At 41.6% G+C, this 26843-nt stretch overlaps 6 protein-coding genes across 10 annotated transcripts in view; 2 read left to right on the top strand and 4 right to left on the bottom strand.

Moving 5' to 3' along the window:
• Nucleotides 1-88: 88 nt before the first annotated feature.
• prkar2ab (protein kinase, cAMP-dependent, regulatory, type II, alpha, B) lies at nucleotides 89-4983 on the bottom strand. The gene is made up of 11 exons (XM_057325384.1): nucleotides 4980-4983; nucleotides 4215-4496; nucleotides 3838-3873; nucleotides 3329-3465; nucleotides 3127-3233; nucleotides 2900-3053; nucleotides 2696-2797; nucleotides 2555-2629; nucleotides 2286-2351; nucleotides 2064-2202; nucleotides 89-1771 (listed from the first exon to the last, which is right to left on the bottom strand). The coding sequence occupies exons 1-11, from the start codon at nucleotides 4981-4983 to the stop codon at nucleotides 1647-1649; spliced, it is 1227 nt and encodes a 408-aa protein (XP_057181367.1). The 3' UTR covers nucleotides 89-1646.
• On the bottom strand, nucleotides 4810-8134 carry slc25a20 (solute carrier family 25 member 20). The gene is made up of 9 exons (XM_057326394.1): nucleotides 7897-8134; nucleotides 7437-7529; nucleotides 7238-7365; nucleotides 7066-7156; nucleotides 6753-6870; nucleotides 6389-6461; nucleotides 6044-6153; nucleotides 5814-5938; nucleotides 4810-5223 (listed from the first exon to the last, which is right to left on the bottom strand). The coding sequence occupies exons 1-9, from the start codon at nucleotides 7996-7998 to the stop codon at nucleotides 5161-5163; spliced, it is 903 nt and encodes a 300-aa protein (XP_057182377.1). The 5' UTR covers nucleotides 7999-8134; the 3' UTR covers nucleotides 4810-5160.
• An 860-nt stretch (nucleotides 8135-8994) lies between these two features.
• Nucleotides 8995-14274, bottom strand: LOC130549162 (NCK-interacting protein with SH3 domain-like). The gene is made up of 12 exons (XM_057326353.1): nucleotides 13920-14274; nucleotides 13192-13304; nucleotides 12637-12817; nucleotides 12494-12569; nucleotides 11782-12395; nucleotides 11533-11703; nucleotides 11378-11464; nucleotides 11074-11293; nucleotides 10857-10985; nucleotides 10481-10573; nucleotides 9971-10143; nucleotides 8995-9770 (listed from the first exon to the last, which is right to left on the bottom strand). Exons 1-12 carry the CDS (start codon nucleotides 14091-14093, stop codon nucleotides 9555-9557), a joined length of 2247 nt encoding a protein of 748 aa, XP_057182336.1. The 5' UTR covers nucleotides 14094-14274; the 3' UTR covers nucleotides 8995-9554.
• A 533-nt stretch (nucleotides 14275-14807) lies between these two features.
• ndufaf3 (NADH:ubiquinone oxidoreductase complex assembly factor) lies at nucleotides 14808-16680 on the top strand. The gene is made up of 5 exons (XM_057325767.1): nucleotides 14808-14920; nucleotides 15205-15403; nucleotides 16148-16214; nucleotides 16316-16416; nucleotides 16491-16680. Exons 1-5 carry the CDS (start codon nucleotides 14817-14819, stop codon nucleotides 16578-16580), a joined length of 561 nt encoding a protein of 186 aa, XP_057181750.1. The 5' UTR covers nucleotides 14808-14816; the 3' UTR covers nucleotides 16581-16680.
• A 94-nt stretch (nucleotides 16681-16774) lies between these two features.
• zgc:112334 (uncharacterized protein LOC619199 homolog) lies at nucleotides 16775-23767 on the bottom strand. 5 transcript variants are annotated; one of them, XM_057325762.1, is made up of 12 exons: nucleotides 23694-23759; nucleotides 19149-19289; nucleotides 18914-19021; nucleotides 18737-18833; nucleotides 18523-18657; nucleotides 18224-18422; nucleotides 17976-18107; nucleotides 17803-17902; nucleotides 17547-17718; nucleotides 17315-17459; nucleotides 17190-17244; nucleotides 16775-17114 (listed from the first exon to the last, which is right to left on the bottom strand). In XM_057325762.1, exons 2-12 carry the CDS (start codon nucleotides 19188-19190, stop codon nucleotides 16977-16979), a joined length of 1323 nt encoding a protein of 440 aa, XP_057181745.1. In that variant the 5' UTR covers nucleotides 19191-19289; nucleotides 23694-23759; the 3' UTR covers nucleotides 16775-16976. The 5 variants fall into 5 exon arrangements, with proteins under 5 accessions (XP_057181745.1, XP_057181746.1, XP_057181744.1 ...); XM_057325763.1 differs by lacking the exon at nucleotides 19149-19289 and having other exon boundaries at nucleotides 23694-23767; XM_057325761.1 differs by lacking the exon at nucleotides 23694-23759 and having other exon boundaries at nucleotides 19149-19922.
• The window catches only part of LOC130548545 (transmembrane protein 43), a 6712-nt gene continuing 3289 nt past the window's right edge, over nucleotides 23421-26843 (top strand). Inside the window, exons 1-3 of the mRNA XM_057325382.1 lie at nucleotides 23421-23652; nucleotides 23736-23876; nucleotides 26542-26596. Coding sequence (XP_057181365.1) covers nucleotides 23641-23652; nucleotides 23736-23876; nucleotides 26542-26596 — 208 coding nt within the window. The 5' untranslated portion in view covers nucleotides 23421-23640. The remainder of the gene's footprint in view (nucleotides 23653-23735; nucleotides 23877-26541; nucleotides 26597-26843) is intronic.

Raw genomic sequence — 26843 nt, 5'->3', positions numbered from 1 at the left:
GATCAGCATAAGGATTTTTTTAAACACGGGAATTTGCACTTTTGCATATGGGTTATGCTTTACATGGATTCTTGTATTACAAACAATAGATCAAGTAATGTCCTGCTTTTAAAAAATGTAAATACTGTTCTCTAAGTTTAGTAATGTACTAACACAATAGACATCTATGAGGTAAGATGTTTCGGAGGAATAAAAAACAAATGTGAATTGTGTTTAGGGATCAAGAATCTTGATGTTTTTGAGTTTGAGATCTTGATCTGGACTAGAATTAAAGCCACAGAAAGATAACGAGGTGCAAATATGCGTCATTACTACAATTTGGTAACTTACATTTTACATTTAGTCATTTAGCAGACGCTTTTATCCAAAGCGACTCGCAGATGAGGGAAACAATGGAAGCAATTGGAACAACATAAGGACAGCAAAAAGCATAAGTGCAATAAAAGAAAATTGGTCTCTCATAGCCTATCACTTGAAAAAAACAAATTTGCACTGGAGAATTGAGTTAAAAAAAACTTTCATCTGCTAACAAGCATTGTTCAATACATTCAGTATTATGTTGGAATGAGCTTATTGCAAAACATATATGAAGTGTATTGTTGGTTGGAGTGAGTTTTGGAGGTGAGATGAACTGTTTGGCCAACAGTAATAGATTGTATGAAGAGTTTTTAAAATGTGGCTTCAGTATTGATTGAACGATGCTCGTTAGCAGTTTACATTTTTTTTACTGTATTAAACGTCAACTAATTTAAGTTACATTCAAGGTCTTTTCTTTAATGGACTGCAGACATTTTTTCATGTCCCCAATGCAGTTTTTAAGACTCTCTGTCAAACTCAAATGGTAAAAAACTCGTATTTTTATTTTTTTCAGACACTTCACTGTTAAGAATTGTTTTTTTGTTGTTGTGAATAAACCAACTTTAGTTCGCCAGTAAGGTCATGATACTATACTGCTCCTTTAAAGTTTTTTCCAATCAAGTCATCACATTTAAGAACAGAACACCACTAGAGGGTCAGTGTGAAGCTCTACTGTTGATCTTTTTTAAATTAGTTTTAAGATTTTAGTCAGCCATGACCAAGCAAAACAAATAAATGTGATTAAAAAAGCTATAAAAACTAAAAAGGCCAAAACTATCAATCTAAATGCAATGGTTTGTTTGCTAAATGCCAGTGAATGGCAATGTAGTGTCAAATGTTGATCTCAGTTATAGTAAGTGAAGTGAAGTGAAGTGACCTATTTGTCAGATGTGGTGACCCATACCCCAAATGTGACCTCTGCATTTAACCCATCCAGAGAGTGGTGAACACACGCACAGCAAGTGGTGAACACACGTACACCCGGAGCAGTGGGCAGCTATCACTGCAGCGCCCGGGGAGCAAGTAGGGGTCAGGTGCCTTGCTCAAGGGCACCTCAGTCGTTACCCCGCCGGCCCTGGGAATCAATCCGGCAACCTTCTGGTCACGAGTCCCACTCTCTAACCATTAGGCCACGACTCTCTAAACACATTTCTTAAGCAACAAGATCCGTTTCTAATGGTGGTAATCTTCGTTTCGTTTTTTTTATATTACACTCATGTCACGTTTAAGGCTTGTGATTATAGTTGTGAATTGTAATGTTTGTTTGTAGTAAGTGCTTTACAGGTTTATTAATGTTTGAAATCATCATTGGAACCAAAGAGAGCCACCAGCTGTTGTTCATAGTGAGAAATGTTCCTCTTCAAAATCTCCTTACAGGAACCCAACAGGCGCTCGAACGCTTGCACATCAATCACTGACAAAACACAATAACAACAATGGAACATCAGCATCATTACATCATTTCTATAATTAGACCAGCAAAACAAGTTATTCAATTATTTCTACATTCTGAACAAGCACCAGATGATCAAATAACATACCAAACACTTCTGATGTTCAAAGAAAAACTACAACTGTATATTTCAAGAAAACATACGTGTAAAAACATCTACACATTCTCAATGGAAATGGAATTAAGTATATTTTTCATTTTGAGTGTGAAAACAAGGTGAAAACAAATGGTTCTGTGGTTTGTTTGTTTGTACCTAAACATCTGGTTTCTCCTGACGCGTACACAGACGCAGCTCTGGGTTTATTTGTGACCAACGCCAGCTCTCCGAAATATTGTCCTGCAGTGCAGTGGGCGATCTCCACCTCCTCATTCACCCGCCGACCCGCTGCCGTCTGCAGACACAAACAACAAAACAACATCACAACTACAGCTTGGAAACAACAACTCCTAACAGCAGTTAAAGACAGGAACTTACTTTGCTTTGAATCATAATTTTAACTTCCCCGGACTCCACGATATAAAAGCAGTCGGCTTTATCACCCTGAGAATCAAAGCCAGAAAACAACCTGATCGCCAGTCTGCTCTTTATTATTGTTGTTTTGATGAAGATTCTGTTTTTTCATAAAATCATATTTGATTTCCCTGTATGCCAACAATGTTCATAAAACAATCGTGTCAATAGAATACTTATTATTACAACTAAAAATTCCAAAACATCAGTCGCAGAACTGAAAAGACACAAACCTGTTTTATGATCTGCTCATTGATTTTGAAAGATTTCATCCCCAAAACATCAACAAGTTTCATTCGCTCTGATAACTGAGAGAGAGAGATATTACTGGATCATGTAAACATGAAACAGAAGGTTAAACGCTGAACACACACCTGCAGTGATGTGAGGAGCGGCACACTCTCAATGAAACGCTCATACATCTTTCTCTTCTTGGCATTCATTTTCACGATGAGCGTGTGAAATGTGGCTCGGTCCTTATAAACCCAAAACACACACACATGAGAATCCAGGCTCGTAATGAAGCTCATGTAATGCACATTACATGTGTAACACAGCGTGTGATCGGTCTGTCTTACCAAAGCCCACAGCGCTCCGTCCTGAGTGGAGATGATGGTAGCGGCTCGAGGTGTGTTGTACATGAGGGCGAGTTCACCAAAACTGCCTTTATTATCATACTGACCCACACAGCGACTCACTCCATCCTTCTGTATCACGATATCAAACACACCCCTACAGGAACGCAAACACGCTTGTGTAACAAACAAATCTAAACTCAACAACAGCAAAAGTATAAAGACTTTACCTTTCGATGACATAAAAGTTATGACCGTCATCTCCTTGACTGATGATGCACTCGTGAGGTTTGACCAGCACCTCAAACATACTGTCCAACACCTCACTAAACTGATCCTTAAACTGACGCACGCACGCACACACACACAATCCTCTCAGATGACTTTTTATGATTGTTTTGTTTGTTTGTTTGTTTTGTGCAGACAGTAAACCTGCTGGAGAGTTTTGAAGAGCAGAATGTCTCTGCAGGTGTCCTGAAGTCGACGGCGCTGCTCCTCAGTTTTGTGATGAACAACCATCGACTTCACACCACCATCATCATCATCTGGATTATAAGATTCTGCACACACTGTACAGTAACACAGTTACACAGACACACTCTCAGTTACGACTGTACTTAACAATTCATCAGCAAAAGATGCAGTATGTGGTTTCTGAGCCTAATGATCATCACTCGCTCTCTTCTCCTCGTGTAGTGTACACGCCCCCTAATGCTGATTGGCTACGAGTGCGAGAGTATTATGACGTTGTATTGATCGGTCCGATCCACTTTCTTCTCCGATATACAGTACACTGCCAGCACTATTTGCGCAAACTCACACATCTCGCAAATGTGCGCAAAAGTTTTTGTATTGATTTAAAGTTTCAAGAGTTTCTCAGAAATCACCTCCTGCACATTTAAAGCTTCACACAGAGCAGACTGAAAGAAAAACTGAATTACCTGAAACTCTTCTGTTACATTTACTGGGCGGAGGTGCTACAGACAGACGACAAAATATGTTCATAACAACAACAACAACAGTTTATCTGTTACACAAAAAGTTTAGATTCTAAACTGTGATTGTACAGCATCATTTCTTGTTTAATACCCATCTGTGTTGTTTTATTGTGATTGTGATTAGACAGTAAACTACTTCACAGCAAAGTTTGTAATATCTGTCACACAGGGAATTCTGGAAAAGTACTTTCACTATTATGCACTGCAATCGTAACAGTGACTTTCAAAATGAAGCAAGATTCGCATGTACAGAGTTCACTGTTAAGTTTTCTTTTATTATCGCAGATGTTACTGTACATTCTTTTTTACAGTGTACTCACGTTTAAAGGTGAAGTCCTCTGGGAAATCGTCTTCATCCTCCTCTTCCTCGCTCGAGTCTGTCGCGGTGGAATCGCGGTCAAACGCGTCGCCGCGGGTCACCGGAGATCGCCCGGGGGCGCGCGCGGAGCTCCTCCGTTCCCGCAGGCACGTGAAGTACCGAACCGCAGTACCGAACCCATCAGCAGGTCGGTCAGACCCGCCGGAACCTCCGCACTCATCCCGACACCCGGCGCGATGCTCAGAGCGCGAGGCGAGCGCGCGTGTATGAGCGCGCCGCGGTACTGCCGAGCGTTAATTAGGACACGAGCAGATCAATAACCACAAACATGAACAAAACACTGAACACACAATTCAACATTAGACACAGTGATCTACACACCTGACACAAACTCTACAGAATTCAGCACATCATTTCAAACTATAAATCTGCTTCAACTCAAGTGATTATTTTCCCTGCGGACGGAAACATCGAGCAGCGGAAAATATCGACCGACCTCGATAATATCACGATACAAACCGCAGCCGGACACATTTGATCAGGAAACTCTCACAAAAGCACACAGAACAACTTAAAAAAACACACAAACAAAAACATGATATGAAAATCAGCAAAATACATTTATTTATGTACATGATGCAGGTGACGTTCATAATTAATATGAACACAATAACACAATTAAAATAAATCAAACATGCCTGTACACTGTATTTATATACGGACTTCATGAGGTTCGAAGGCAAATAAAAGTGAATGTGTTTCACACTCATATGTGCAGACAGACGGCCGTCTGTGAACTGTTGTAATAAACATTCAGCTTCCCTGAAGACACAAATCAGTTCACTGCCTGATATTAAGGCACATCCAACAATAACAGATTAAGAATCTAACAAACAAACAAATCAGTCGATTCACTACAGCGACTGTTCACAAGTGTTCTGATGATGTCACAGATTTGGAGCCATCCAGTTCAAAAACTTCATAGCCATTTCGAAACCGAGAAAACACGCCTGAGGAGAGAGAGAGAGAGAGAGAGAGAGAGAGAGAGAGAGAGAGAGAGAGAGAGAGAGAGAGAGACAGTATGAGAGAGAGAGAGACAGAGAGTGAGATATATTCAATATTTCCCATAACACACACGACTGGACAAACATAGATTCAGATCATGTTGCTTTTCTATATTTAAATTCATGAACAAACGGGTGAATCATATGTCATAATGTCATTGGCATATTTCACTACAAATTTTGAGAAAAACTAAACAATATAAAAAATTATATTTGTCTCAATAAGACCATCAATTATTTATTTAATTTAATCGATTAAAGGGACACTCCACCCAAAAATGAACATTCTGTCATCATTTACTCACTCTCAAGTTGTTCCAAACCTGTATGAACTTCTTTGTTCTTGTAAACACAAAGGGAGATATTTGGAAGAATGTCCATAAGCAAACAGATCTTATCCCCCATTTACTGTTAATTTTTGGGTGGAGTGTCCCTTTAATTCAGATGTGACGTGATGTATTTCTTCTAATTTGAGTTTAATTCACCCTCGTGACACGTGTGCGTGTGAGAAAGTAAAGATGGTTTATTGATCGTACCGCATTGGCCGGAAACGCTCGGAGCATCACAGCATTAAAACCTTTATAGAGCGAGCCGATCCCCTCCTCCCGAACCAACTCTCTCAGGACATCCCGGAAACCATTGGGATATTTGCCCTCAGGAGCTGTCAATCAAACACAAAGGCATCAAAGCGTCCCTGGTTGCTCGCTCGCTCGCTCGCTCGCTCGCTCGCTCGCTCACTCACTCACTCACTCACTCACTCACTCACCCGTCTGGAAACGAGACTTCAGCACATCAGGAGGAATTGCAACAGCCCAGTTAAAGATGCCAGCCATCCCACCAGCAAACAGAACACTGGGAACACTCAACTCTGTGGGACTGAACACACACAAACACACACGCACACACGCACGCACGCACACACGCACGCACGCACGCACGCACGCACGCACGCACACACACACACACACACACACACAAAGCGAGCACGCACACAAACACACACACACACACAAAGCACGCACGCACGCACACGAAAGTCACTTTTGATGCTAAATGATCAGTCTGATTTGAATTTGAACAAGCACACGTGACGTCATGTGACCTCACTTACCTCTTGCCCTCTGGTGTGAGGACTTTTTTCAGCCACTCGTACGTCATGAAGTACATTCCACTGGCTGGCACATCTGAGACACAATGACAGCTGTCAATCATATCCGTTCTGACCTCAGATCAGCTTTAAGAGAGCTCAGATCAGGTGTTTGCTTCAGAACATCTAGTGTCAAGCCAAGACAGTTTCAGTTTTGTTTAATTTAGAAAAAAAAGTTTCTGAGAGCAAGGAAGATCTGGCGTGTGGATCTGAATCTGTCTGTCTGCCGGATGAGTTTCTTGCCTCAGTAAAGTAGAAGTGTTTTGCTGTATTAACTATAATATGATAAAGAGGGTAATGTGCAGTGTGAACTCTGATCTGTCTTCACCTCTCATGAGCGTCAGCGCCGTTCCTTTATAAATGCCACGGATGCCGTTTTCTCTGTACAGCTGTTTGACACAATCCATCGGCCCGGAGTATTTCACCTGACCCGACGCAGCCTGGATCTGAACACACACACACACACACACGCACACGCACGCACGCACGCACGCACGCACGCACGCACGCACGCGCACACACACACACACACACACACACACACACACACACTCACACACACTCACACACACACACACGCGTGCGCGCTTTGAGGTAAAATCTCACTAAAGCGTTTGTTGAGTGTGTGGGTTTAGTATTACCTGCAGCAAACATTTGATTCTCTCTCCTGGAGCCATGATGGCCGTCGTGAACACACCTGACAGCATTCCTGCTGCAAACAACTGCGGATATCTGAAACACACACACAGGTGTAAGAAACAACAACTCGCTGGTGTTAAACACCTTTTGACTTTCATTTCCTCAGCGTCTCACGTCAGAATGTCATCTGGTGTTTTCTGCTGAAGCATCTTGCCGAGTCCAAACCCAAAGAAACAGACGGCAAACATGGGCGTGACGCCGATGATAGGTGCCGCCATGCCCTTATACAGACCCCGGACCCCCTGACAGACAGACAGACAGATTCAGACCCATATCTCAGTGGAACTGTGGAGGTCTGTAAATAAAGTCTCACCTCTTTTGCCAGAGTTTTCTTAAAGCAGTCAAAAGTGCCATTATAAAACAAAGCTTCACCTGGACGAGCCTTCGGCTGCGTCTGCAGACGCACCTGCGCAGACAACATGACATCACTGAAGACAATTCACTGAATACTGCAAATTTAATACAGTAATTAAAGGGACATTCGTAATCATTTGTATTGACTGTTACATGAATGAATGACCCTCAAAGAACAAACTGTGACCGGCACGCACACATGTTGGGTATCCATGTTTTATAGGGACATTTCATAGGACATTTTGTCCCCATACTGTAGGGTTTACCCTTCACACGCACACACGCACGCACGCACGCACACACACACGACGAATGACGAACAACATGAACTTATTTACTACATATGATCAGTCACGATAACAATAACAACAATCATAACAACAACAATAATAGTAGTAATAATAATAACTGAATGTTACTTTAATAGTGTCCAGCGGATGTCCAGCAAACACTAAACAAACTCCCCCGAAACCTCCAGCGAAGAAATTCTTCATGGGATTGATCGGCTGCTGCTTCGACATGATTCAGTCCGATCTCGTCTGAATCTCTTTTATATCAGACTCTAGAATTCCAGTTGTTTTAAAGCGGGTTGACAGCAGCGTCTCCTTCTCGCACTCACCGCGACCTTTCACCCACATTCTCACCCGGAACTATTTCACTGATGCACACAGAAATGAAGCAGCACAGTGCAAGGAAAGTCTCCGCACTCCCTGCTCATATTAGCACCGCCTCAGATTTACAAGAAGATAAAGCCTATCTTTTTAAATAAAGAAATGTAGATACATGTTAAATCACGGGCTGTTGCAACAAAAAAAACAGCATATTTACGACCAACATTAAATCTCTGTTAGATTTAATTTCCGCATAAATGAATACAAGCCCACAAAAATTGAATTGTGAAGTTTTTAAGCTCACTGAATACATTGCTGGTAATATGTGGAGGAGGGGCTCCTTCTAAGCTAAACATTTTAAGGGTGATCCAAAACACAGAAATAAACTTAGTGTTCGAAAGGAACATGAAGTTTAACAATCTCACATCAACCAGAGTTTAAACTTTCTTGAATCCGTCAGACTTTATCGATGCATGATTGGCTTACTTAACTGGAAGGCAGGACTAACTTTTCTTATGCGGCCATCTTCAGCGTCACACTTTCCTTTATTCAGAGTACTAGCAGTGCAGTGTTTTATTCATGGCTAGTCTTTGATGCAGTGACAGTGCTTGACATGATCAAGATTTCCTGTGTCATATACACAGTCATGAGAGTATTAACGCGTGAAAACTAAAGCGAAAAATACTGAAGATTACTTAGATTTAAACAGAATGATTTTATAACGTAAATGTGATAAGATTTGAATGCGAGTGTCACCTTAAACCATCCGGGTAGCAACACGGAATAACGGAACAGAAAAAAAACGTAACTCATAGTTCGGTTAAAGTTAATAATCCAAAGTTATTTCTCTTAATATAGGAGTTTTAATATTCATTGACTAAATATGGACACAGACACTTGTTTAAGGTGCATTAGGATGGCAACATTTTATTATTAATTATCGCATATTAATTTTTCAACATTAAGAAAATATTTTTCTTTATATAAGTTTTCTTTGCAGAACAAAAACTTGTAAGGGGAAAATAGCTATTTTAAACTGTTTATATCTACATCAAATGTTAGAATGAACGCAGATCATAATAACGCAGAAAGACATCTGTTACGTGTGTGTGTGTTATGTTTGGTTTAATAATGATATACTCCAGTAAACTCATGTTTCTGATGTGTGTGTTAGTTAGTGTTTTACTGTCAGTGTTCAGATGTGAACAGAACAGAAATATTACAGACAGTGTTGTGATGTGTGAAGAGGTAGAGTCATAAAACACAATGGATGGTGGTAGTGGGGGGGCTTTGGCAAGTGCAGACAATTTTTTTCTGTTGGTAATCATTTAAGCAGGTTAGTGAAGCTCATGTGTAAAGTGTGAATGTGTTCAGATTATTGAGCTGCTGCTGATGATGATGACGTTATTTTCTTACACATGATCAATACAATGAGGTTTAGACCTAAACAATGTCATGCACTATCATCAGTTTGTACAGATCTGAGGGAATTCTTTATAGATCTGCTGCACGATGAGTTTATCCATCTGTCTGCTGGAACCCTCGTCCACACACCTGGAGTCATCGTCTTCTCCCAGAATCCTTTGCAGCGCTGCCTGCAGGTCACACAGCCGATGCTGATGGTCCAGATAATCAGTCGAGCGCATGATAGCGTGCATGAGAGACAGATACTCCATACGCATCTGATGCACGCGCGCGCGCACACACACGCACGCGCACGCACACACACACACACACACACACACACACACACACACACACACACACACACACACAATTACATTCAGGTCAAGAGCAACAGGTGAGAAGACACTTTCAGTCTCAACACAATCATTATGTTTTGTATTGTTTGGGGTTTTAACAGGTGTGCATGTTGTCTCACTTTATCACCGGGCGACAGGTCTGAGATCTGTCTCACTGCGATGTCAATCATCACCATCAGATCTGTGCGGTAGAAAATATCTGCAGTGTCCCGACTGGCCAACACATCCTGCAGAAACTTCAGCACAGCGTGAGGAGCGGCGGGAGAGTGTGTGAACACACACACAGGATCCTCTACACACACACACACACACACACACACACACACACACACACACACACACACACACACACACACACACACACACACATCCCAGTAGTTAATATAGTTGAAGTACCTCAAAATACACAAACGTGAAGACAGTCATGAACCTCTAAACCAGGGATCTCTGACCCTGCTCCTGGAGAGCTACCGTCCAACCCTGCAGCACATCTGTCTGTGATTACCAAGCAAGCCTGAACACCCAGCTGTGTTTGATTGGGTTGAAGCTGAAATCTTCAGAACAGTAGCCAGGAACAGTGTTGTAGACTCCTGCTCTAAACTGTGTACACAAGTGTGTGTGTGTCTCACCTCCTCTGTTGAGTAACAGCAGAATTTTCTCTGTGAGAATCTTCACATTGTGTCTCTTGATCAGCGCCTGCATGACAATATTACTCTCTGGTACTGCAAGTGCAAACACACACACACACACACACACACACACGTTTGCGCAGCTATCTTTATGAGGACATACATGTTGTTGTGTGTGTGTATGTGTGCGCGAGTATGTGTGTGTGTGTGTGTGCCAGTATGTGTATGTGTGCTAGTATGTGTGTGTGTGCGCGAGAATGTGTGTGTGTATGCGAGTGTGAGTATGTGTGTGTATGCGTGTGCGTGCCTGTGTCGTGTGTGTATGTGTGCGTGCGTGTTTGCGTGTGTGTGCGTGTGTGTGTGTCTGTGTGTGTACCACTCAAGTGGAGGTTGAAGGCCAACAGGAGGTTGACGAAGAGGTCGGGCAGCTGCTCCGTGGGGTCAGAGGTCAATCCGTCCTCAATCACGTCCAACAGAAACTGCAGGAGACTTGCGTTCAGATGATCTGAGACAGACGGACAGAAATCAGACCCACAAGACACGACGGTCAGTCTCTCTCAAACGTCTGGCACGTGCACGTCTCAGAGTCTCACCGTAGTGATGCAGCGGGATCTGTTCACCCGTGGAGAAGATCATGGCCATCAGCAGCGCGCTGTAACACATCTTGTCGTGCTCGCTGGTGTCGTTCTGCAGGTCCCGTGCCAGCTCCATGGCTAACACGGAGTTCAGGAGGGTGGAGATGAGCGCCGCGTCCAGACCGCACATGACACCAAAAACCTTGAGCAGCAGCAGCCGCAGGGACACACGATGCTCCTGAAACATCACACACACACGTGAACACACCATCACACCTTCAAACCCATTATGATGACATCAGCAGCCACGTCACTTGCTCACCATCTGATAGTAGGACACCAGCGACAGAACCGGCTCAAACTCGTTCACTCGACACATCTTTTTACACACCTCAGGATCAGCGTCCGTCTGAGAGACACACCGCAGGTGAGCATGACGATGATGTGTGTGTGTGTGTGTGTGTGTGCACGTCTCACCAGTATCTGCAGTAACTCCTCCAGGTAACATGCGATGAGCGCGTGATCTTCATACAGAGCCCAGCTGCGCTGCTGTGCGTCGTCACGGTGACGGGCCAGATCGCTGAAGATGACCTGCAGCCGCTGCTCGTCGTGAGACACCTGCCCGAGTGGCAGCGCTGAACTCACATCCTGACGATCACACACACATGCACATGTGAGGACGTGTGACAGCGGGACGACAGAACGTGAACTTTGAGCGTCACTCACCTTACTCTCTACCAGTGACATCAGAACACGCTCCAGATCACTCGACGACTTCGGCAGAATGCCCTGCAGGTGGCCCACCACCACGCCCACGGCGACCCTCGACAGGTCGTAACTAAGACCCGTGTTCTTCCTCACCAATTCGATCAGCTCCGCTCCGATCGTCATGGGAACGTCAGAGGACTGGGAGGGGCTGCCAGGGGGGCTGAGAGAAAAAGGAGGTTGGGCAACCGGCCACCCGGCTTCAGACTGGGGGTCAGCGGTGGGCTGCCATTTGATTGGCTGAGGCGCCGGCCTCTTTTCAGAAGGATCCGGAATAGGGGATTGACCGGACAGGGGCGGGGTCTGTGAGCTGATTGGCTGAGGTGCCGGGCTGTTATTAGAAGCATCTTGCTGGGATATTGGAGATGAGGACTGGTCAGGTGCAGGAGGGGGCGGAGCCTTGCCTCGCTTCGGGACAGGAGGAGGAGTACTACTGACACTGGGAAGACTGACGTCTGAGGAAATCACAGAGTCTAAAGAGGCAGAGCTGATAGATGGAGAGGGTCCAACAGCAGCAGCAGGAACGGCACTGTGGGTGGAGCTTGGGGAGGACACTCTTGATGACACGTCCGGCTCTGCAGAGAGAGAGAGAGAGAGAGAGAGAGAAAGATGTAAAGTAATGTGTGTGTGTGTGTGTGTGCCAATGCAGGTATATACACACACACACACACACCTCTGCGTTGCTGCTGTCTGTGTTTCTCTGGAGGAGGTGGAGTTACAGGTGCAGCTCTGCGAGGATGAGGAAGAACCTGAGGCAGAAACACAACATCAGCACACGCGCACACACATGTCACACGCACACACGCACACACACACCTGATAGAGTTCAGCTTCTCTCTCTGTGTTCTGACAGCTGTGAGCTCGACTCAAACCGTTGGGTGGCAGCGGTGTGCAGCTTAGAGACATCTCACTGGAGGATGATGGGAGTTTCTGCTTGTGATTGGATGAAGTTGGGCTTCTGCGGGACAGCGTCTCTTTCCTGTGATGGATCAACTTCCTGTGGAGTGTATTACTGTGTGAATGTTGTACTGGTGTGTGTGTGTTCATGTTTGTATATCCCGGTGGGGACCTAAACCTGAGCACACAACACATGGGGACTCGTGTCACCGTGGGGACCAAAATTGAGGTCCTCATGGGCACAAAAGCTTATAAATTGTACAGAACAATATTTTTTTAATCTAAAAATGCAAAAAGTGTTCTACGATCTTTAGGTTTAGGGGTTGGGTTAGGGGTAGGGGATAGAATATACAGTTTGTACAGTATAAAAACATTACGCCTATGGACTGTCCCCACGGAGATAATAAAACATACGTGTGTGTGTGTGTGTGTGTGTGAGAGACGTGTGTGTGTGTGTGTGTGTGGTGTACTCACTGCAGGACGTCTCTCTGCTCCAGATTATATTTGCCTCCGTTTGTCATGGCTACATTGTGAATGGACTCAATGGCTCGATCGATAGACTGCAGAACCTCATCGTGCTCTGGAGCCTTCAAACACACAGCAGCACAATCACTCATCTCTTCTCTTCTCTCTTTACACATAACTCTGCCTCTATACACTTATAGATTGATGTATGTATTGATGCGTGTATATGGGTAATTAACAAACATACTGTAAATGGGTTCTGTGGTGTGACAGGAAAAATTTAGAAAACAAACTGTTAATAATATATTATTTTATATGATTCATATTTATAATAATATAAAACAGCATAGAGATTTATCTTCCTTGTTATTTTTTTTCTATAAACGACCCTTTATGTGCGTGTGTGTGTGCGTATATATATATATATATATATACTGTATATATAGTGACTTAGATATGACATGGAAATGTATGTGTGTTTCACTGGTATTATGGCGCAGAGAGATGTATGTATATGTCTGTGTGTGTGTGTATACAGTATATATATAGTGTCTCAGCCGTTCTCTATATATTACAAGTACTGCGTAATATATATATATGTGTGTGTGTGTGTGTGTGTCGAGTGTCTCACCGCCAGTATTTTCTCTTACGCTATGACGCAGATATATATATATATATATATATATATATATATATATATAATGTCTCTCTCTGTGTGTGTATATATAGTGTCTCACCGGTATTTTCTCTATATATGACGCAGGGATGTATCCCGTCTCGCCGGAGCTGCAGCGCGTCGCGAGCCACCAGTGCGCGCTGCTGCGCTCGAGGATGAAAAAAGATTCGCCCGCGGGGAAGCGCAGCGCGTTCCGCTCCGCAGAGCTGAAGGCAAACAGAGAGCGATACATCATCCAGAACGCAGACGCGTTTGTCTCGCGTTATTGCGCAATCTGAGTAGAGTTAACAACATATAAAACAAAAGCATTATATGTTCAGTTTATGTGAACGCGCGGGCCGTGCGCAGCAGCAGTTCTTGTCCAGTAATCAGCCACGGCCGCGCGCAAGTTCAACGGAACGCACGTCGCGCGCCCGCTCGGCAGGATAATAAATCGAGCGCAGAATTATTTTTGTGCAAGATACCCTCGATTCTAAAAGTAAATTATATTTCTTATTTTCTTAAATTAACTTTTTATTTAACTTGGTAAATAGCAATATAAAAAGCAAATAAGACTTATGAAGCACTATGTTATTTTAATTTATGTACTTACTTTTTTTTACCCCGGACATAAATTGTTATTATTTTCACATGTATACGTCAAGTTATATTTTTATGTAATTGTTTATTTTATTTTTGTAAAAATTGCTGCTGTTGTGAGTTGTATATGTTTGTACAAATTTTGTACTCTTCTGTACTATAATGATAAAATAAATCGAGCGCAGAACAACTGTCAAGAGTTGCATGAACAGAAAGTGGTTCAGCTTAAAAATACATGAGCTTAAATACATCTAAAAGAGTTCTGTCTGTGTGCGCGCGAGGGTTAGGAGAAATCTTTCTAGAAACAAGCATACCAATCAATTGATATTTAAAAAATTTAAAGAACACAAACGTCATCATGTGACGAAGAAGCGCGTGCATGTGTCTGACACCGTGCCTGAGTTCCGGTGTCATGGCCGCGAGGTTACCGGGATGCGTTCACGGACTGCGGCTCGGCTCGAGATCTCTACCGGTTCTGACCCGGTAAATGCGTTTGAGATCACATATGCGTACTTCATATTGCACACTACATTTTACCTGCTAATTATTGCATACCTGCAACTAGTACATCAAACAGTCACGTGAATCAAACATAATGAGGTCTTAACTTAATGATGATAATGATCTCTGAACTTCATTATATTATTGTCACACAGTGTGATGTGGTGTATATTCAGTGAATACTGAAGTGAGCACACTATGTAGTGCAGACTGCAGAATGAGTGTGTGTGTGCGTGTAGTGTGATGTTGAGTTTATTTCCTGACAGGGGCGGTCTGGTTCGGCACCACAGACTCGGTCCTGCAGATGATGAGATGTACCAGAGGACCACAGTATCGGTGATGCAGAAAGAAGAGCAGACTGGAGGAGCCGTCATCTACAGCTACAGCCCACGAGGATTCAACATCAACGGCAACAAAGTGTTCGGACCCTGTGCCATCCTGCCACCCGCCATCCTGCAGTGGAACGTAAGAAACAGTCGAAGAAACTCAAAGCTTCATGTCATGTGTGTGTGTGTTTCATGTGTTGTGTGTGTGTGTGTGTGTGTGACATGTGTTTCGTGTGTGACGTGTTTTATGTGTTGTGTGTGTGTGACATGTGTTTTTCTTGTGTTGTGTGTGTGACATGTGTTTCGTGTGTGTGTGTGACATGTGTTTCATGTGTTGTGTGTGTGACATGTGTTTCGTGTGTGTGTGTGACATGTGTTTCATGTGTGTGTGTGTGTGTGACATATGTTTCATGTGTTGTGTGTGTGACATGTGTTTCATGTGTTGTGTGTGTGACATGTGTGTGTGTGTGTGTGACATGTGTTTCGTGTGTGACGTGTTTTATGTGTTGTGTGTGTGTGACATGTGTTTCATGTGTTGTGTGTGTGACATGTGTTTCGTGTGTGTGTGTGACATGTGTTTCGTGTGTGTGTGTGACATGTGTTTCATGTGTTGTGTGTGTGACATGTTTCATGTGTGTTGTGTGTGTGACGTGTTTTATGTGTGTGTGACATGTGTTTCATGTGTTGCGTGTGTGACATGTGTTTCATGTGTTGTGTGTGTGACGTGTGTTTCATGTGTGTTGTGTATGTGACGTGTTTTATGTGTGTGTGACATGTGTTTCATGTGTTGTGTGTGTGTGACGTGTTTTATGTGTGTGTGTGTGACATGTGTTTCATGTGTTGTGTGTGTGTGAGACATGTTTCATGTGTGTGTGTTTTACAGGTAGGTTGTCACACAGACATCACAGAGGAGAGTTTGTCTCTCTTCTATCTGATCGAGCCGCCAATCGGTAAGACATCAAAACTACTGTACTATACTGGTTTTTCGTTCTTCAGTGTGCAGTATGTGTAGTGTGTGTGCAGTATTGTAAGTTTGGGTGTTTTTGTGCAGAGATTCTGGTTTTGGGCACAGGAGCTCGAACTGAACGTCTGGATCCAAATGTACTGAATTTCCTCAGAAAGAAAGGCATCTCTGTGGAGGTTCAGGACACAGTACGTTCTCTCTCTTTACTCTTAAAATCAGTGTTGTGTTATATCTGATGAATGTGTAACGTTTGTCCTGACAGCCGAACGCATGCGCCACATTCAACTTCCTGTCGAGTGAGAGACGCATAACAGCAGCCGGTTTGATCCCTCCTCCTGCACAGACGGAATAACTTCTATTTATTACTTCATTATGTGTTATTATTTATATTTGTCATGTTGTTAGAATGATGAATTCAGTGTGTAGTGAGAGATTAAAGGTATTAACACACACGCACGCAGTTGTGTGTCTGAATGTGTCCATCATCTGACCTCTATGATATAATCCTTTAATCTGTCTTTACACATGCACGCGCACACACACATGTGAAGATAATCAGATGTTTATTACAACACAAGCTCTGCCTCTCTACCACAAAAACAACACAAATATCTACATTCAGACTTCAGATATTAACTGCAGGACTTTATCAAAACTGGAGAAATAACCCGTTAAATAAATGCCAATAAACTAGATGTGACTTTATTAATGGAGTCGTCACACAGATGACACGCTGCGTGTTGTTCTTCTACTCGTCCGAGTCCACATCTTCTCTGGGGTCTCTAAAGATGAACTCTGAGCCGGTGATGCGTCGGTACAGATCCATGATGTCATCAGTCTCCGTCTCGAAGTGTGTCGTTGGATCATAAGATCTGGAGATGAAGATCTAGACAAGAACATGCGTGAACAAACCCATGAATGATGAAGAGCATCACATGACGTGTGTGTGTGTGTGTTGTACCTGACTCCTGCGCCCGTCGTCTGTCGGCACCATCACATTACTGATGGACATAAACCTGCAGATCGAACACATCATGAGCGTGTGACACACAGATAAAGACACGGCTGATCTCATCTGTTTCTTACTTCTGTATGATGGGCTCAAGCAGGCTCAAAGCGGGCTGAACCTCTTTCTCTGGGTTACTGCTCTCCATCAGAGTGCTCACAACAGCAATGTACTTCCCTTCTGATGCTACATTGTGAGAGTATGACATCATACATATGTAGATATCTGTACACACACACACACACACACACGATTAAACATCTGTGGTGCTGAAGTGTATGAAATCAAAGAAGTGTGATGGGAAAGTGCGACCTGACTTTCTGTTCAGATGTGTTTGTGGAATGATAATCTGACATGAGGTGGCATCATGGGTGTTTCTGATTGGGTGGTTGAGCAGACAGATGACTCGTATGACCCGGCCCACTTTCTTCACCCGCTCGGGCGTGTAGCTGGGGTCACAGATGAGCTGCTTACAGCGGAAGACCTTGATCAGAGGAGGACATCATCATCATCATCATCATCATCTTGAAGGTTGATTTCATTCATTGATTTGTGTGTCGTGACCAACCTCTCCCTCTGATTTCACCGCCGTCACTCGCCCGCCCTCCATTATGATGTCATCCACGCATCTGTTCAGCATGTACCGGTTTCCATAGACGGCGCTGAGCCTGCGGAGCAACACGCCTCGGTCACGTTCACATTCTGTGCATGTCACTGTCATCACAAATCATGTGACGTTACCTGACGAAGCCCTGCGGCAGTTCGCCCAGACCAAACACGGGGTAGAGAAACGGGCTGAGGCCATAGCGGGACAGAGACTCTGAGTAAAGCTTGATGCGGTTAATGGTGGACACGCACGGCTGCTCCAGATAACTGCACACCAAACACACAACAACACTCCCACAACTTGTGTCTATAGATTCATCTCTGTGGTGATTGGTCAACCGTGTCACATGTATGTCAGTGTATGAACAGCGTGCGTTTCTCACTCATCATCGCTGTGAAGAGCCAACGCGTGACCTGTGACCTCGATGACATCAGCACCAAGGTCAAAGTGCCGGAAGACCTCCCTCATGGTGCTTCTGTGAGGGTCCATGTCGTGATGAGTCCGTGGATCGTTCTCATCAAAGTTCAGGATGAAGGACAGAAACTTCCGGAATCTGCGCTTGTCAAACATGCCCATCAAATCTAAAACACAAACACGTCTGAACAAAGTGTTGTGTAGATTTGTAAATGTGCAGTAGATTGTGTAGTTGTCGATTGTGTGACAGGTGTGTGTGTGTGTTACCTGAAGTCTGAGTGTCTGTTTCAGTACAGGGAACTTTGTGAATTTCCCCCCCCTTGTACACAAAACTTCCTTCGACCACCTTAAAGTCCAGATAACGCGTCACCTCCGTATACAGCAGTATTTTCACCAACTGACCTGAAACCACAGTTTCCACTCATTTACAACACACACAAACACAATGCTGTGTGAACGTGGACACGCTCTCTCTTCTCACCGCTAGCAAGAAGAAATTTGGGGATCAGATCAACATTCCAGTCTTTCCCACATCCCAGAGATTTAGCCGGAGCGGGAACCTGGAACTTCTTATAAAGCTGCTCCGAGAGAAAGTATCATGTCATGAATAACATCTCTGTGTGTGCGTGTGTCCGTGTGTGTGTGCGTGTGCTCTGACCTCTTCTAGAGGTGAAATCGAGGCACTTTCTCCTCCGTAATAGGAGTTGGAGTCGATATGAAGAACCTTCTTTCCACTGACAGACATGAGTCCAGATAAAACACATTCCTGTAAGAGTGGGATCATCACTTTATACACACAATTTAGTCACAATAATAAAGTCCTAGTCCTTTCATGAAATCCACACAATAACTCAATGTCGTATGTGTCACATGTTTCAGTTTTGTTTTCTTACCTTCAGTCCGGTTCCTAAAACAATCACATCAAACTCAGACATTCTGAAACAAACACACAGTCTACACAGTAAAGCCGTCTGTCTCAGCTCTCAGTGTGTGTGATTACTCGATGATCCTTCTGTTATAATCTTCTCACTGTCCTGTGAATAACACGATCTGTCTGTCTGAGAAAGTGTCCATGGACACAAACGTGATGCATTACAAATAAAATAACAAACAAAATAGTAAAATAACATAAAATAACAAATGAATTGATAAGAAAACAAATACTGTAAAGCATTTCAGATCATTAAAAACATTTGTTGGAAATAACCAGTCAAAATTAAATGTCTTTTTTCATTTTTTTAACATTGAATCTAATAACACGTATATTTTACTAGTCAAAATGTGTCAATTTCAGAAAACTATAAAAAATTTTTACATGGCTTTTAAATGGAAGATGGGTGCATTTTTGTAACAGGACTGAGTTTTAGCATAAAATTAATAAATACATGAAATATAGCAACATGCCAAACATGTTATGTGGTTTAAACCTTATTTAGAAAATAGAAAACAATGTGTACGGTTATAAATGCGACATCAGATTACTTGGATTATAATATTGGAGTTACACAAGGTTATATTTTAGGCCCATTATTGTTTAGTATGTATGTAAATGATTTACCAAATGTATGTCCTCCAGATGTTAATTGTCAAATGTATGCGGATGATGTTGTGTTGTATGTACAGTGGCTTGCAAAAGTATTCATCCCCCTTCATTTTATTCACATTTTGTTATGCTGCTGCCTTATCTTAAACTACTTTAAATTATTTATTTTTTTACATTAATCTACACTCCATGCACAATAATGACAAAAACAAAAATAAGTACATTGCATAAGTATTCATACCATCAACTTAGAAAATGGTTAAAGCACCTTTACAGACTCAAATCTTTTTGGGTATGATGTGAAAAGCTTTACACATCTGCATTTGGCAATTTTCTGTCATTCTTCTCCTCAGATCCTCTCAAACTCTGTCAGGTTGGATGGAGATCATCAGTAGACAGACATGTTCAGGTTTCTACAGAGATGTTCAGTTGGGTTCAAGCACTAGCTGGGCCACTCAAGGACATAGACAGAGTTGTCCATAAGCCACTCTTGCATTGTTTTAGTTGTGTGCTTAGGATCATTGTCATGTTGGAGAATGAACCTTCTGCCCTGTCCGAGGTTCTGAATGTTCTGGGCTAGGTTTTCATGATCATTATCTCCGTATTTTGTGAACAGTCCCTGAAGCTGAAAAACACCCCCACATCATGATGCTGTTTCCACTACACTTTACTGTTAAGACGGTATTGTACAGGTGTTGAGCAGTGCTTGTTTTTCTCCAGACATGATGCATGAATCTGAGATTCATCAGACCAGAATATCTTGTTTCTCACAGTTTGAAAGATTCGTTGAAGTACGTTTTTGCATATTTCAAGTTTCCATGCGTCTTCACTGAGCAAAGGCTTGAGAGCCATAAAGCCCAGATTGGTGGAGTGTTGCAGTGATGTTTGTCCTTCTGTAAGTTTCTCCCATCTCCATATATGATCATGGAGCTCAACCAGAGTAATCATCAGCTTCTTGGTCACCGCTCTAACCAAGACCCTTCTCCATCGATGGCTCAGTTTGGACAGGAGGTCAGCTCAAGTGAGAGATCTGGTGGTTCCAAACCTCTTTCCTTGAGGATAAATGGAGGCTACATGCTTCTGTGAACCTTCAATACAGCAGATTGTTTTCAGAAGTCTTCCCCAGATCTGTGCCTTGATACAATCCTGTCTCAGAGCTCTACTGGCAGTTCTTTTGACCTCATGTCTTGGTTTTTACTTTGATATGCATTTTCAGCTGTTGCACCCTTTATAGAGAGGTATGTGCCGCTCCAAATCATACTTACTCAATTGAATTTGGCACAGGTTAACTCCACTCGAAGTGTAGAAACATCAACAAGCAAAACTAATGCTTCTGAGCTAAATTTCAAGTGTCCCAGAAAAGGGTATGAATACTTATACAATGTACTTATTTTTGTTTTTTATTTTTAGTAAATTTGCAAAGCTGTCAAAAATCAGTTTTGTTTTGTCATTATTGTGCATGGAGTGTAGATTAATGTAAAAAATAATCATTTAAAGTAGTTTAAGATAAGGCAGCAGCATAACAAAATGTGAATAAAATGAAGGGGGATGAATACTTTTGCAAGCCACTGTACATGCAAAAAGTCAACAACAGGCTGCACAGATATTGACTGACACTATGAATCAAGTTGCACAATGGCTTATTAATTCACGTTTACATCTTAATGTTAGAAAAACTGTTTGTATGTTTTTTACTAAAAGGCCAAATTATGATGAGAAAGCAGATGTATTTGTTCAGGAACAAAAACTTGAGGTAGTACATGAATTTAAATATTTAGGATTATTATTGGATTCTCAACTTTCTTTTAAAAAACATGTGAAGAAAGTGATAAATATAGCTAAATTTAATTTAGCGAATTTTAGATGTATTAGAAATAGTTTGACTAACGAAGCAGCAGTTTTATTCATGAATTCAATGATTATTCCCCATATCACATACTGTATTGCATGATTACCTGGACTCAAACATGTAGGTCTTTTCTTAAACCAGTTGAAAGTATTTATAAACAAACTCTTAAGGTCCTGGATAAAAAAACAAACCGTTTTCATCATTGTAGCATATTAACTATGTTTTCTATTTTGAGTTGGGAACATTTGATTCAATTTGCTGATTCGGTACTTATTTTTAAGATCTTAAACGGTTTTGCTCCACCTGTTTTAAAGGATGGCATATATCAAATAACAGGAAGATAAACACGTGCCGGTACTAGTGGTGATTGTAATGTGCCATAAGAAGAACTACCTTTGGTCAATTATCTTTTGCTTTTAGAGGAACACATGAGTGGAATAGACTCCCATTGGAGCTAAAGGAATTAAAACATTTAACAGGACACTATGGTTTCTCGAAAAAGCTGAAAATATGGCTGTTGACACATCAAAATTGTGATCATTTATAGTGGTTTATTGATATGGTATGGTAGTCTGTAATTTTGGTTTAATAATTTTGGTTTATTTTCTGCTCTCAAATTTTCTTCTTGTTCTTAATTTGGTGTATTAATATTTTGTTTATATTTTCTTCCTGTCCTTAACATCAACCTGCCAAAAGAGACTACGGATGAAAATTAGCCAGTGTTGGCTAAATCTGGTGCATTTTACATATTGTATGTGTTATTAATGTGCATTGTCCCTGATTTAATAAAATGAAATGCTAATAACATGAGGAAATTTAACAAATTTTAGCGATTTGCCGATTTTTTTCAGTAAATAGATAAATAAATAACTTCCAAGAAATCATAACAGGAATGTATGTTGAGATTGACCTTCTCCAGTCATAGCTAAAATATCATAAAATACACAAAAAAGAAAATGAGAAAAATATCTTTCTTTATTCACATGGCTTAGAAGACCAAGATGATGAAACTTTCTGCTCTAAATATGTCTGTGAAAGGTTTGAAGGTTTTCAGAGATGGGGATGTGTTAGCAGTAACAGGACTGAGTGAAAACCTGCGGACACGACTACACATTTTTTATGAAAACATTTATAAGCATATATGGAATATGGAATTACACAAAAATGCAAAAACAAATAAGATTTTTGAGGGGTTTAACCATTATATTTTTAATAGTAAAGTATCAACCATAGATATGGGGACATAAAACAAATGCAATTTTTTCAGTGTTCTAGGCAGTTTTTATTCATGTTTAAATGTTACATTTTAAATTTGCAGTTAGGGTTAAGCCCATTGCACATTGAGTCCGAAATTTGCGTCCGAAATTTCCGCACGTTAAAAAATAAATACGACCTCACGTTGTGTCAATCACATTTACACACCGCCTCCGATATTTTCGTCCGTCATAAAAAAATTCGGACCGGGTTCGATTTTCTGCGTTTTCGCATCCGTATCGAGCATTTTGAGTGGCCTTTTATAACAATTCAGAGACACCGTACAAACGAGAGACAAATACGAAAAAACACATACGAAAATTTCGGACTGTATGTGCAAAGACCTTTAGACAAAATGTATTTTAAAGTTAATATTTATGCATTTTATAATGACCTAATGTCACCGATTCAGTGGAATGGCCCAATAAAGAATTTTGTACATATTAAGCTGTGTTCAGAAAATTAATACAAGATAACTCACAAAACTACATCTCCCAGAATGCAGACCGCAAATGAACTACATATCCCAGCATGCTTAGCGCAAACACTCCCTCGACTTGTCATTCGCGTTAGTTTGTGTTGTGTATTTAGTGTTGTTCTTAAGTGTTTGTACAGATTTGAAACAGACTGAATGCGCGTGTTGAGCAGCTGTTAGCGACACAGACGCGAATATTAAAGACGTGTAAAAAGAAATTATAAAAAAAAGGTTTGTTTGGTTTCTCTTCCTGAAACTCACAGAATGACGGAAGCTGTAAGTTCTACTGTTGTTTATTTCAGCAGCTGTGTACTAACGTCTCAACTGTATGATCTCACGTGTCTGATGTTCTCTGTCAGTTTTCAGCCGGTGAGCAGCACGCGCGTGTCCACAGCCGTAAATCTGCCGGTTTTCTGGAGCGCGTGAGTGACAGCACGGGCGGCGTGATCGCGGGTGTCTGTCTGTTCACCCTGTCTGTCTATCTGCTGTTCACCAACGAGGTGAGGCACACACACGTCTGGTTAATTATCTCCGTGGGGACAGTCCATAGGCGTGATGTTTTTTATACTGTACAAACTGTATATTTTATCCCCTAACCCTATCCCTAAACCTAAAGATCATAGAACACTTTTTGCATTTTTAGATTTTTTTAAAATATTGTTCTGTACAATTTATAAGCTTTTGTGCCCATGAGGACCTCAATTTTGGTCCCCACGGTGACACGAGTCCCCATGTGTTGGTGTGTATTCAGGTTTAGGTCCCCACCGGGATATACAAACATGAACACACACACACACAGCTCTTTCTATCTCTGGATGAGGGTCTCTCTCTAGTTGTGTGTTGATGTGTGTGTTTTGTGTGTTGTGTTGTGTTGTGTTGTAGGGTCGAGCTGTACGCACCCCTCTCTCTCTGGATGAGGGTCTCTCAGGTTGTGTGTGTTGTGTTGTGTTGTAGGGTTGAGCTGTACGCACCTCTCTCTCTCTGGATGAGGGTCTCTCAGGTTGTGTGTGTTGTGTTGTGTTGTAGGGTCGAGCTGTACGCACCTCTCTCTCTCTGGATGAGGGTCTCTCTCAGGTTGTGTGTTGATGTGTCAGAGGTGTAAAGAGTACCTGAAAACCATACTTAAGTAAAAGTACAGATACCTTGCAGTGAAAATTACTCCATTACAAGTTACAAGTCACCAATTCCAAAACGACTTCAGTAAAAGTCTTCGAGTATCTGATTTTAACAGTACTTGAGTATTTTACTCATACTGAATGTAGGCTCAAAGCAGCACTATAGTCCTCAACACTTAAGAGACACGTCAGTGAAAAACAAGAAACAGATGATTCGTGAGGAGAGCAATCGCATTTATTTTCTTAAATCATAATAAGACTGAACACCTCAAAATTGCAACAAATCATGATCGACACCATAACCTACGTCATTACAAACACCCTAAGTCTCATTTAAGCTCAAGTGCTCATAAGTAAACCAAAGTCCTTCAAAAAGGTCTCTTCAATATAACAGATAAATAAAATAATGTTAAGTAGAATTAAAAAGTCAAAGCCTTTTTGCACTGGACATGCTGGTTTGGGCCTCATCGCCAGCTGCAGTCATGTCCTCATTTCACATACACTGTTAGCCCTTACCTGCCATTTCTACAGTAATACATTGGCAACACTGTTGCCAGCTAGTTACTGTAGGTGTTTTACAGTAAACTACTGCAATGGCTGTTTGAAGATACATTATTAAAGAATCTATTAATGCACTTAAGTCACACAGTCTTAGATGAACAAGTGTAAATAACAGATGAACACAATAAATCTGTCAAGATTTCACCAGAGGAGAATTAAACACAAACATCAATAACATCTTCACATATTACAGACACCACTTTCACTTTATTTCTGTCATCTGTGTAAGATCTTATTGAGATTTAACTCTAGTTCATAGTGGTTCAATTATGTTTTAAGTCACCATTATGGCGATAGTGTTTGCTTTGGTTGGACTCTTTGACTTTCCTGTAGCTTTAAAATGTACACTTATACAATAACACTGAAGGGACTTTACAGGAACCGCAACTTTATGTTTGCTTAGTAACTGAAGATACATCTGAAAGAATTCAATCATTAAATAATAATAATATAGCATTTAAGATTTATTAAGATATGTTTGGTAAAGTGATTACATGTTATAATGGAAAGATCTCTGTCAGAAAATCTTTCTTTGCAATTGAGACACAGTTAGACACTTTACATACAAACCTCATCAATGGTGACAAACAATCATGAATGAGTTTTGTACTTTGTACCCAGCATGCATTGCAGCATGAAGCTGTTCAGTTGATTGTCTCCATTGTTGAGATTCATATGTGAATTGTTCATTTCTCTGTGTCCGACTCATTCTATAGTTTAATATTTTGTCTATATAGTGTGAGAGCACTTTTGAAAATTGAAATACTATACATTCTTTTTACTGGTTTACGTCACTTCATGGCAATAGTCCCACCATATGGTCAAATTTTGAGCAAACATGTTTAGAGCACATTTAGGAAGAGTTAGTTTTAAAAATAAGAGCTTTTGTAGATGTGTGACCTACAGTAACTAGCTGGCAATAGTGTTGCCAATATATTACTGTAGAAATAGCGGGTTAGGGCTAACCATGTATAAACCGCCAGCGATTGACATCTACCTGATACTGCACTCATATTCATATAAAGAAGCCATGTTGACAAGTTTTTGTAAGTTATGGCAAAATCCACAAGATTGTAGTACCTTCAATGCCCTGTGAATGGCAATATTAATTATAAGATAGGTGCCATGCAAAATGTAATGTGTAATTGCATTAGTCATTACAAATGTATTGGAGTAAAGAGTACATATACTTGTTCAAAAATGTAGTTAAGTAGAGAGTAAAAGTTGCTAATATCTTTAATACTCAGTACAACTACAAAGTAGCCAAAAAGATACTTAAGTAAAGTAACTAAGTACATTTACTCCAATACTTTACACCACTGCATTTTGTTGTGTTGTGTTGTAGGGTCGAGCTGTACGCACCCCTCTCTCTCTGGATGAGGGTCTCTCAGGTTGTGTGTGTTGTGTTGTGTTGTAGGGTTGAGCTGTACGCACCTCTCTCTCTCTGGATGAGGGTCTCTCAGGTTGTGTGTGTTGTGTTGTGTTGTAGGGTCGAGCTGTACGCACCTCTCTCTCTCTGGATGAGGGTCTCTCTCAGGTTGTGTGTTGATGTGTGTGTTGTGTTGTGTTGTGTTGTAGGGTCGAGCTGTACGCACCCTCTCTCTCTTGATGAGGTCTCTCAGGTTGTGATGTGTTGTGTTGTGTGTGTTTGTTAGGGTGAGCTGTACGCACCCTCTCTCTCTGGAAGAGGTCTCTCAGGTTGTGTGTGTGTTTTGTCTGTTAGTTGAGCTGTACGCACCTCTCTCTCCTGATGAGGTCTTCTCAGGTTGTGTGTGTTGTGTTGTGTTGTTG

Source organism: Triplophysa rosa, linkage group LG25, assembly GCF_024868665.1.
Source record: "Triplophysa rosa linkage group LG25, Trosa_1v2, whole genome shotgun sequence".
NCBI classification, from domain to species: Eukaryota; Metazoa; Chordata; class Actinopteri; order Cypriniformes; family Nemacheilidae; genus Triplophysa; species Triplophysa rosa.
Note: the sequence above shows the minus strand (reverse complement) of the source record. Positions and strands in the feature narration are given on the sequence as shown.